The 12301-nt window shown below is 41.9% G+C and overlaps 1 protein-coding gene across 17 annotated transcripts in view; it reads right to left on the bottom strand.

The window, feature by feature from the left end:
• Nucleotides 1–210: 210 nt before the first annotated feature.
• FOXP1 (forkhead box P1) overlaps nucleotides 211–12301 on the bottom strand; it is a 389271-nt gene continuing 377180 nt past the window's right edge. For 14 of the 17 annotated variants that reach the window (XM_075158627.1, XM_075158622.1, XM_075158623.1 and 11 more), the window contains 3 exons: nucleotides 12043–12081; nucleotides 10210–10376; nucleotides 211–4351 (listed from right to left, as the gene is read on the bottom strand). In XM_075158627.1, coding sequence (XP_075014728.1) covers nucleotides 4207–4351; nucleotides 10210–10376; nucleotides 12043–12081 — 351 coding nt within the window. In that variant the 3' untranslated portion in view covers nucleotides 211–4206. The remainder of the gene's footprint in view (nucleotides 4352–10209; nucleotides 10377–12042; nucleotides 12082–12301) is intronic. The other 3 variants (XM_075158636.1, XM_075158637.1, XM_075158634.1) reach the window with 1 other exon arrangement.

Here is a 12301-nt window from a genome sequence, read left to right as displayed (position 1 = left end):
TAAAAACTTTATATATATATATTTATGTATGTATATATATAAAATATCTAGTGATCTTCAACATTTGTAGAACCAGAATCCCTGCCTCGGTCTCTTCCCGAAGCGGGAGCTCCAGGAGAGAGGAGGTGCAGGACCTGCGGCGGGACTCTTGCGAGTGAGAATCAAAAAAGGTCATATTTTTTGTGGTCACTTATTCTACATAAGCCTTGATTTTTCACTTCACTTCTAGTTGAATGCAGAAACCTAACAGGTTTTACATTTACAAACTTTTTTTTTTTTTGTGGACAAGGAAGGCTTTGACTCTCATTCCTGACAGCGATTTACCTGATACATGGTACTACTTTCATAATGTACGCTTTTCTTTGAGAAAAAAAACATGTAACAAATTGTCTTTACATCTTGGCACCTTGTAAAGTTTTTTTTTTTTTTATACAAAAGTTCAATAGTTTGACACTCCCCATTATTAATCACTACTTCACTGATAAACTTTGAAAGTGTGACCCTGGAATTCATCATGCAAAATATTTACTGCAGCAGGAGAAAAACATTTTTTTTTTTTTTAAACGACTTTTTTTTTTTTTCCTTTCAAATATATGAACTTTGTTTAAGACAGCCAGAAAAGGCAGTGGTAAGATAACAGAAGGGGTGGGAAAGTATCAAAAAAACCAGCTTAAACACAAAAACTGTACAAAAATGCTTCGATCAATGATAACAGGAGAAAAAAAAAAATCTGTCAACTATGTTACAATTTAAAAGCTGAAAAAAAAAGTCAGGGATTTTCTCCCACATGTCAGCAAATGTCATCCAATATTCTTAAAGCAAGGATAACTAAATAAAATACATGTGCAGCGTATTCTGCAATTCCATTACATACAGTAGTTTTTTTTTTTTCAAAGCTATTTTTTTAGTATAGTTAATATAAAGCAGTTGCACAAAAAGCAAAAGGTGTTTTGACAAACAGGTCTGCATTTATTCCTTTTGAGGAATGATATCTAAAAAAAGGACCTTTCCACCTTTTCCTCCCTCCCCACCCTCCCCCCAAAAGACAAAGGCTCACACAGACACAGTGGGATATATATGTACAACATAATAAACCCCTCCCTAAAGAAGCAACTGTATATCCAAAGGGATACAGAATCAGAATTGTAAAAATCATAGTGAAGTTTGCTTGATGTAAAGCCTGAGATTTTCAGTTGGTTCTTCTGCAAGGCTGCGACACCTGCCAGATATGTTAAAGTCTAATTTTTTATTTCTTTTTCTCTTTTTTTATTTTTTTTATTTTTGCTACAGTCTTTAGACTAAGCATGCAAGACATACAACTAAGTGCAACTGAGTGAAATGTATTTTTTATTTACTCATTCCCTAACAGTTTGGACTGAGGTATGCGTACTAACAGTTTCTCATGCTGTTATCTTTACTCATGTCTAGCTACACATGCTGAGAATGAACTAATCTACCAGATTTTTATCCCCTTCTGAATACCGAACTAACCAGCAAACCACTCAGTTTAGAAGCACAGGGCTCAATTCTCATGATCCCCATCTGGCTACCGCCGGCACGTCACGAAGCTGCCTGGATATAATTTAAACCAAAAAAAAAATGTTTCAAATGACCACAGACTGCCCTTCTTTTCTTTTCTTTTTTTTTTTTGTCTTTTGAAACAGAAAGCAGAATTGAGTTTTATAAAAGTAACTGCCAATAAAATTTCTTGTACCAAAGCTTATGAGTGGACAGGAGTGTTATTTCCTTATGAAAAATGCTGACCAAAAACGAAACAAAACTGAGCAAACGTGCCAAGATCAACCAAAATTAAAGCAGTCATCCTAGCACAGTCCCGAAACAGAAGTGGCACACAATCTGTAGAACCAAAGACCAAGAAATATTTTTTTTTCATTTAATTCTAGAAATACTATTATGTGGTCCAGTTAAATTGTGGGAGCTTTTCTGTTCTCTTCTGTATTTTATTAAACTGTCTCCTTTATCTGATACTCTAATTTTCCGCAAAATAACTGTGTCTTTGCTTTCTCCAGCTCCCTTCTCATAGCTCCACCAGTAACACTGATTCCTGGTTTTAGCCTCAAAAGCTCTCCTCGATTCCTCTTTACAGACTTTCGTTTTGGTCACTGTAAAGAATTGCAAATAAAAAGTAACAACTTTGGTTCAGACATCTACTTGGCCTTCTAAATTTTCTAGAATAAAGGAGCAGTTTCCCTCTCAGGTTAGCAATAGCCCACATCTTGTCATTTCCCTCTAAATTCTTCAACCTCCTTTGATCAACAATAAGAGGATATTTGGCTTCATAAGATAAAGCATATAACAGAGAACATAATTTACCTTTGTGTAATATCTTTGGTAATTTTAGGAAAAAAAAAGGTACAAAGAAGAATATAAATTAAGCTCTGAAAGGCTTTCTGAAATAATAAAAAAGCTACAGTCCTACATAAATAAATGAGTGACGGAAAAGTGGTTGCAGAATGAAAATGTTTAGGTGTTTGGTGACCGAGGTTTACTGACCTATCGCAACAAATTTTGTATGTCATGTTTGCTTTGAAGAGCCTTGCCAGTTTTGCCTAACAAGCCCCGGCGCAAATTCTCTCCTAGATCTCCTGTCTCCTACGGCGAGGTTTCCATACTGGCTGGTGTAATATTGCATAACAATCTTAACTGCAGTACTGGATTTGCACAGCTGAAAATTAACACTTTAGCATTAGTGGGGCTCCGTCCTTATTAACTCCCGTAACAAGTTCAATCTGAAATCTAATTTGTATTCAAACAGATTAATGCCACCAAGCAATCCTGAACTGATGTTTAACCGTGAAACATCACCACGTACAATAACTTAATGAAGTCATCTTTCCAACCACTATTTGCAAATGCAAATGCAAAAAGAAAAAAAAAATTGTAATAATAAATGTATAGGTGCCCATCTCGGTAATCTTAGATATTCCAGAAAGATTTGTTGACCCATTAGAACTTGTGTTAAACAACCGAGAACTTGCCACTGTACTATTATCCTCTAATAAAAGCGAACTCTGTTGGTGCTGCATATGTTTCTTTGTGCTGTTCAATTTTGTGGCATTTGCTAATATTCACCGTTGCTGCCAAAAAAAAAAAAATCAAAAAACCCAAACAAACAAAAAAAATATATTAAAAATACTGCTTTGTGGAATGAATCTGTGTTGCTTCCTACAGTGTTTCTATGTTCATCTGTCATTCATTCTCATTCTTGCAGTACTTCGTTCCTCTCTCTCCGTTGGACAACCCTTCCACATGTATAGTGCAGCATTTGGGACCTTTTCAAAAAACAACAACAAAAAAAAAAGGAGACACCGAAATGGAATGTTTTCCATAGCTAAAGAAAACATGGTGGCATCTGAAGGAAACTGGAATGAATGACAGAAAAAACTACAAACAATTCAATGACATTCAGCTTCGTATAATAAAAACACCTATTAACATTCATCACAAAGTACAGAAAACGTTGAAGCCTCCGAGAGGCCCTGGGCCCAGATGAGGCCTGAGGTCAGAACTTAAAATGGTAGAGGAGAAGCGGGGCGGGGGAATAAAAGCAATACATTAAAAAGTTTGGGATAATTTTTTCTTTTAACCCCTCCCCGATATACACGCTCACACGCACACACACATATCCACACACGTGCACACACAGGCCTTCCCCATCCCAAATAGAAGCAAAAAAAAAAAAAAAAACAGAAACCAACCAAAAAAAAAACAAAAAAAATGGAGTAAAGGCAGTGATAATCAACATGCAGTACTGTGCAAATATGTTGTCCATTGGAATCCTTAAAATCTGGGCAAAGACTTGATCTGCAGTTCAGGTGTACATGCTCAGTTTGATGTCCTCAAGTGTCCAAAATTGGCAGGACCTGCAGTCCACAGCTGGCTGCTAAATGCAAGTGAATCAGTTTAGCAAATTTACAACACTGATGTTGACTGTAAGAGAGGAAAATCCCAAGTACCAAACAAGTCCATCCAATGCACAGAGTACAAATTCCTTTTTTCAACAAAAAGTAGAAAAATCAAAAATACTCCCAAATGGGATACTTGATGGCACTAAGAGTTAACATATTTCATAGTTGTCAAAGTGGACTGAGAATCCTCCAGACTGTACAATAATGGAGAGATTTCACAGCTAAGTTTGACGTGTTCTTCCAATCTTCATTCTCAGGGTAACGATGTCAGACATACTCATTCTATGTCCTCATTTACAGGTTCATCTTCATAATCTCTGTCGTGATCGAAATCTGGACTGTGGTTGGCTGTTGTCACTAAGGATAGCGGGCCTTCATTTTCATCTGGATCTAACGGTTCTTCTTTGACATGCACGGGGTGCCTGGAAAAACGAAAATACGGTCAATCAGCAAGTTGGTCGTTGAAAAACAGTTTTGACAGCTCTCTCGGTTTGGGGAGAAAGGCGAGGTGGTTTGGGCGTTCCGACACAGTGTGCCAAGCCTAGGAGCTCCAGGTCACCAAGGAGAAGACCCTCAACTTCTGCGCCGGCCACCGGAGCCAAGCGAAGGCTATGCCGGGCAGGCAGCGCTCAACTTCCCCGGGAAAACACTCTGGGAGGAGCACCTCGATAGGGTTTCCGTCTCGGGATCGAGAGAAAACGCTCTCAGCTGACATATTAAGTTGATTAATACAATCTTTGGATAAATAAGCGGAATAAGCATCCGAACGGCAAAGCAGCAGTTTGTCAGCCCGCCGAGCCGGCGGAGGCTGGGCTAATCATCGCTCGCTGTGTGTGCGGCATCTCTCGTTAACATGCAGAACCTGTGAGACAACTCTCCAGAGGACGACCCCAAGTGAGGTTCTATCATTAATCAACTTCAAGCAAACACAGCAAAGAGACACCATGATACATGCTTTAAACTCCAAATTAATGCATATTTTTACAAACTGTCAATAAGGGAAGAAAAGCCCTGCCAGGAAACACAAACAGAGAGGAAAAGGCTCGCTCAACACAACAATATGATAAGAAAGCACAGTCCTAACGAGAATAATAACACTGTCAGCTGTAAACAAGGCAGAACATGATCCCCAGCTCATGGTGGGCACAAGATGTACTAAGGAGATGAGATCTGCCAAATTTCTCATTACGGCATAGCACATGAATAACCCGCAGGGGAACGGGGCTTGGTCATTCAAAACGGGTGTGATAACAATTGAAAAATGTTGTTCGTAAATCATATTTACAACAAATCCTATACAAATACAAATTACCTTTTTTTTTTTTTTTTGTTCGGCAGCTTTTGAAATGTAAAACAGCCATGTGAGTCAATAGTGTCTTGTTGGTGGAACTTTATAGGAAAGTAGGATTTTATTGACATTACCAAGTATTAATAATGCGACACAGCAATGGAGACCCTGTTTGCTTCCTAAATAATTGATGTTGTAGGCAATCCCTTAAAATAAAGTGTTAATGAGTTCAAGTCCCACTCTGTCTCTCATTGAGTTGATATCCACCTCCTAGAGCCTTGTTTTTTCTCCATGCAGGCTGATTTAACCCTTTCATGTAGGTTACCTGAAAACATAACCCGAAGCACAAACCTTCATTTGTAAGAACTTTTTCTCTCCATGCACAGCTTAAAATTAATGATTTAAAATAGCTGCATCTTATTTTATGTTTCGTGTGGATAGGAACAACAATGTTTTGTACTCCACTGCACTGAGGAACAGCAAGAATAAATCACCGAACAGGGAAAACGTACTCGGTATCCATGGACAAGCCGAAGCTAACCCTGCCTATTTCAAGTGACCAGGGTGAACCAGTTGTACGCTTGTATAGAGTGCAAAGCTGTATCGCACCCTATTTATTTATTTTAGCTTGAGCCTGGATCAGTTTAGGAAGCACCTAACTTGCTGACTACACACATTTTTAATGTGAGCTGTGAATGCCTTTCAAGTCCCTGCATACTTCAGCTTCTTGAGTTGTAAAGTATTAACTGCACCTTCCAGTCCATCCAACAAAGGAACGGTGGGGAGAAGTGATGCAGTACACACACCTTTTCCCTTCAAATTCACAAATACGTGTCCTATCAACACATCCCTGGGAGCAAAGAGTTCCTCTGCATGTCATGCAATTTTTGCAAAAATTCCAAGGAGAGAGACATTGCTCATATAATTTTGACCTGATTATTGAAAAAGAGGGGGTAAAAAAAAGACTGGGAGGAGACGATTCAAATATCAGAGGTTAAGAACTAGCATAAGCATATAAAAAGTCTCGTGAGCAGATCGTCATCTCAGAGGTGCGCATGTGCTAACTGTCCCAGCAGCTCGTGGCCTGAGCCAACACGAAACCATGCTGATTATTTGCAACTAGAAAAACTTGTATTATGAATAGGCTGTGGGGGCCTCACTTAGGAGAAAACATGAAATGAAAAACAGAAGAAAAAGGAGGAAAGAGCGGCTACACATAGAGACCGATAAAGCCTTTATGGCAGTGATCTTTTTTACTGCTGTTTTAATTTAAAAGTCTTGCTTGTTGGCTTTCTGGTTTTGATGCTGCTGCTGGGCTTATTTTTGTTGTTTGGGGTTTTTTTTTCTTTTTTTTTTTAAAAAAAAGTATTATTTTTTGAAAAAGCAGATGGGAAATTTTCAAAGAAGAGAGGAGAACCATGCTTTGTGCAGCAGAGGTGGCCCCGGCACATGGACAGGAGTTTCTGCAAAGGCTGCTCAGGGGCCACGTCTCAGTGTCCTGCCGCATCCCCGCACCACCTCGTGCTCGGCCGGAGGGCAGAAGTGAACGGGTGCCAGCAGATAAGATAGGTACCCGCTGCACCCGCAACCACCCGAAATGCTATGAAAGCTCCTTCAAAGGACCCCGAACCTTTCCAAAGCAAACTCTGTCCCCCTTCTGGTTTTGTTATGAAAGCAGGTGAAACCAGGTGGTTTTAACTGAGTTTCTCTTTGAGGTTTGGTGTGGTTCCCAGAAGTCAAAAAAAACCAAAACTTCAGGAGTGAAAAGCAAAGCAAGCATCAAATTATGAAAAGGGCTGCTTGACCCCGAGCAAGACAAAGCCGGAGAGGGCCACAAAGCCACGGGGAGGCACGGCCACGCCAGCCTCCTCCAGCAGCTCACGTGTTGGACACACATCAGACAGCGGGCTTGGCAAAAACTCCATCCCCCAAATTAGGAGGGTTATCTGGGTAATATAACCCCCCGGGGAGAGATCTGCATGGAAAACAACAATAAAAAAAATTCAACTCCTTGTGTACTCCGTCAGTTTTAACCACAAAGTGGCGTGTGAGGAGAAAACCTTACTCAATCCGTGATTTTGCTCCAACATTTCAGAGTAACTGAAGTAAATAAGCTTAAATAAGTTCAAAGGCAAAGGAAGACCTTCATCTCTCTCAAGTAAGTCTGAATCTCTATTTACCACCTCGCAAAACCCCAAACTGGGAAAGGAAAACTTCCTTTAGAGACTAAAGAATTCAGTCTCTTGCATTACAGAAAAGGTAAATGCTGGGCTAGGCAAAAAGAAAAAAAGGGGAGGGGGGGAGAATAAAAAAAAGAAAGGGTTTCCCATTTCTTCTTTATAGTGGCAGAATTTCAGTGCATTCCTTTTAAGTAGATGCCTAAGACCCCAGAAGGGGTTAACAATAAATAACCTTGCTGAACACAGATTCCCCTTCTTTTCACATCTGAGTAATTCTTTTGTTTGTCCACTCTGGGAACAGAGGAGTTTTTAATAAAGCTGACTGTTGTTTAAAGCCACTGAGTTCTGGTGGTGCACACAGCATGGAGTAGTTTGCTTTGTGGCTACCTTTGGAGCATATCAGGATGAAAGTGTTATGTCCCCAAGCTGTAATTATGCGACTACTTTCTAGTGTTTCAAAAGGAGGGAGAGAGAAGGAAAAAAAAAAAAACCCTAGCTGTAGTTCAATGTGTCATAAAAAGGAAACGAATGAGCGGTAATAAGACTTCAGCTAAAGTGTTAGACTTCTTAGCTGTCATGTTAACAAGGTCCTTTAAACCTTACAATAAAGTTTAAAGCTTGATTTATTCGAATATACTGAAATTGTTTAAAAAATAATTTGCATTATGACAAGGAAATCTGTTCTGAGAAAAAAACTGAAAATGTCATTAACAAAGCAGGCTTACGGAAAATAAGAGGTTGCACGGCCTCTGGAAATCTGCTGTTGACTCATGATTTTGTTTAGTAAACAAGGTAAACCCCGTGACGTGTGAATGGTGTTCTGGCATCAGATCCCTTCCAACTACTTAGAAACACCATTTTAATGGGGAAGCTCAGAGGCTGGTATTGGAACATCACCCAGCCACATTTTACTTAAGCAAAAAGAAATGTTCAGCAGAGAAGACATATATTATCAATTCTGAGAAAATGACAACACTCAGGAAACAATCATTTCCATATTACAACAGAAAATTGGATTTTCTGGTGAATAATGAAAATGAGGCATCCCTCCCCCCGTCCTCCTCTCTCTCCAGTATTTGTTCTCTGCCCCTCACCTTGGTATCAATGCGCTAAGAGATGGTTATTAAGTGCAACAAAGGCCATGGCTATGCACAGTTCTGGAAGATGTTCTAGCCTGTTTTAACTCGGTTATTTTTCCCTTCCCGCAGACTCTTCAAAGACAACGAAACCTTAGGTGAAATGAGAAGTGCATGAACTACACTAGCCTTCAACTTGCAAAAAAATAATTACTTGGATTAACGCAACATCATAAACGTTCATCCCTGTCTGTTACGCCAGGAGAAACCCTTGGGAGAAGTCTTGTTCCTGGAGAAAAGCCATGTCCCTCCACTCCTCCTTCACGCTGGCCCTACGTGGTCACGGGCAGAGGGTAACGAATTGTGACTAAAACTGCCTCAAGATGAATCCGTTTTTGAGAGACGGAAAGTGTGTCATGAACGCTACTTTGGGAGAGATAATTAATACTGCACAAACAATCACTGGAAAAGCTAAACACATTATTTGAATGTTTTGAAGTAAATGGTAAAGACAATGTTTAAATTAATTATTAATTAAAAATGAATGTTGCCATCTTTAAAGATTTTTTTTCAAAGCACTTTGTGCACTGATTTAAAACGCTGCAATATCAAAGTATCTAGAGCCTCAGATTCCTTCGTGCCCCCTCCCCTCTGACAACACATTATGCAGGTGGGAAACTTTTTTGCCATTAAATGCTAATTAGTTTCACAACTAATTACTACCGTGGTATTAGGTTAATGTTTTTTCTACTTTTTGATTTAGACTTACTTCTGTAAATCCCTTATTCAAATTACTTTGAAGTAAAAGACTACAAATTAGTTCTTTTTTTAATGCGTAATGTGAGCCATGGCAAGCCAGCCAGTAATTTTACAGCCCATTTTAAGGAACAGGCAGAAGAAAGGCAGCGCGGCTCTCGCACGCCGTCACTCGCACAGGTAGCCAACCGCTCTGCAGAGTTTTTAGAGAGCTACAAGACTTATAAACTCCAGCTTCCTCGCCAGCCACCAATTACCCGGTATGTAATTTGAGGGGAGGGGGGAATTTACAGCTTTGCAAACTCACTCTGTCACCCTATAAATACCGAACACACCCACTGAGGCATCGCACCCTTCCTGCCTTACCCTTTCCTGTGCCAGCTTGCTGCCCGGGTGCCATTCACGTTGAGCAGGGACGGCGATCCCCCATTACTTCATGTGGTTATATATGCACTCATTATACTGCCGTCTGTTGCTATAATGCTCCTATTAATTTTCCTTTTGATATTTTAAGAGCAATCTATAAATCACGCAGACCTTCACGTGTGCCATCGTTAATGCTTAGCAAGACCGTTGTGCGTCGAGTGTTTTTTTTTTTTTTAGACCCGCCAAACAAGCCCATTTCCCAGCTCTGCCCCACTGGCGCACTCGTTGTGTGGACCGAAGGGGAGAGAAATCATTTTTTCCTCCAAGAAAGCAGTTGCCTATGAGGTTTTGCAAGGTTTAAAGAAGAGAATTGCAAACAAGTTAACAATTTTATAGCTCTGTGTGCTTGTCAGACTGGATTGAACTGATCGGTTTTACGTGGAAGTTGGTAAAACAGCCCGTTTATGTTCTAATCAACCTAAGCATGGCCCCAAACAGAGATGTCTGCTCTTGCTGCTCCATCCTCAGGAGCAAACCGCAAAGGCCTCCAGAGCACACTTCAGCAGATGGTAAGGCAATGCCTACAGCCACGCACGCGCCTCTGCCGTACTTACATTGCTTGCATAGGGGAACGTCCTGGACTACTGTCACTCCCGTTACTGTTCGTATGCTCCATTGCACCATTAAGCTCTTCCCTCATCGCGTTGGCTAAATTGCCCAGAGTGGGATTTCCCATGGAAGCAGTAGTGTATAGAGGTATACTGTTCTCAGCCATTGAAGCCTGCCAGGGGGACAAACAAATATATGAAGAGCCATGACTAACGTTTTTATACGTTGCACAACACACTCACTTATTCCAAAACATTCTCCACATTTACATTATTTGCAATTACCCTTTTTTTAAAATACTGTGCTTTCTGATAGGTATTACCCTGATTCCACCAAGGGAAATTTAACATCATTTACATCGGGGTTTAAGCATTCATAGCTGTATTGGCTTGTGAGAGGATGGAGCTTTCCATTCCCTATGTGGAATTACACCCCCTGGAAAAAATAAAACATCCTTTTCCTACTTTCATTTTGCAAAATTATGTTTGGGGCTTGGGGTTTCTTTTGCGGCTTAGGTCTGGGTTTGGGTTTTGTTTTTAATGAAATGGGGAAAAAAAATTAGAAGTCGCTCAGCTGATAACCCCTTCCTCCCAGAGCAAACGGGCACCGAGCGGGAGGGCAACGTTACTGAGTTTGTTTTTTCTCGTGACACGTGTGAAGCTGCAGTTAGCACTAACTGGATCAGTCCGAGCCGCAGTGATCTACCCGAGTACTGAACCAGCCCATGTGAAATTTTTTAAGCTTCAGCAACTCACCTCTTACCTTAGCTATTACAGATCTGACCATTTTATTTCCATTTTTCCTTGTTCTAAAGAAATACCATGCAGAGGCACACTGGAGTTAACTTTCTAAATGGAAATCTTTGTAGGAAGAGAATGAACTGTTAAATATTTTCCTTCTGATTCCCACCGTTCTGCCTGCTAATATTTACTGTGTGTCAGCATTAGCTCATGTTGACGGCACGGTCCTGTGCCCAGCACAGCAGCGGTGGGAGCGCAGAAGCCCCGAGCCCCAGAGGAGCCCAGCGTTTGGTGGGGACGGGATGCATGGCTTTCCAAGGCCGTAGCACCCAGGGACTCGAAGGACATTTAACCATTTCACCCATCCCAGCCGGATCTGGCTGACATCATCCGCAGCGCTCCGAGCCGTTCAGCGCCGGAGAGCCACAGGCGCTGGCTCGGCAGCACTCGACCTGCTCCTGGGGGAGGTCAGCCGGCTGCGGCGGCGGAGCCAAAAAAATCCATCAGACTCCAGGTCCGCATGATGCAAACCCTGCCTGTGGGAGGGGAATTCATGCAAACATACTCCCCACCAAACGCTCTCGCCTGCTCCTCATTCGTGGGACAAAACTCCTTCCTTGTTGCCATCCGAGCCGGCAGAGTTGTTCCCAGGCAAGCACAGCCAGAGAGCGGGCGGGGGGAGATGGGATGGAGAAGGGGGGTCACGACCAGCCCTGACTGCAGCATCTTCAGGAGCACGGCCCCTTTTATTCTTCCTTACGTTGACCTCTCCATGTGCAGCCCTATGTGTCACACATGATTACAAAAGCTATTCTAACGGGGAGGATTATTTTTATCTTCTCGATTCAACAACCGGCAAACTCATTGTGATTAGGGGATGCAAAGAATGGTTCACATTTCCTGCGCTTGGCAAAATAATGACTCAAGTTCTTCACCCATAGTGATAACTTGTAATTGTAGTAAAGCAATTTACTGGGGGAGAGGTGGGACACGAGGAGTATCTGCTATGAAGATAATAATAGGGGAGGGGGGTGTTTTGGGAGCCCCCGGTGACTCGCTGGGAAAAGAGAGTGCTGGCGAGAGCTGGAGTCCCCGTACCTTCCACGCACAGAGCGGGGAGAGAGCTGCTTCTTCTCCCTGGCCACGAGGGAAAACAGACGGAGGAGATGTCAGAGGGGTCTGGGTGAAGGAGAGGGGCGGCTCTGCCACCCCACAAGAGAAGAAAAACGCAGGCTGCCGTCCGGGCGGCACACAGCACACCGCGCCGTCCCCCGGCCTGCGGAGAGGCGGCCGCTGCGCTCGCGGGGATGTGCAAAGAGCTGGTCTTTGCAGATGCCCGCAAAAGCCAGGGGAATGT

Source organism: Calonectris borealis, chromosome 10 (genome assembly GCF_964195595.1).
Source record: "Calonectris borealis chromosome 10, bCalBor7.hap1.2, whole genome shotgun sequence".
NCBI lineage: Eukaryota > Metazoa > Chordata > Aves > Procellariiformes > Procellariidae > Calonectris > Calonectris borealis.
This window is presented reverse-complemented; position numbering and strand designations above follow the sequence as displayed.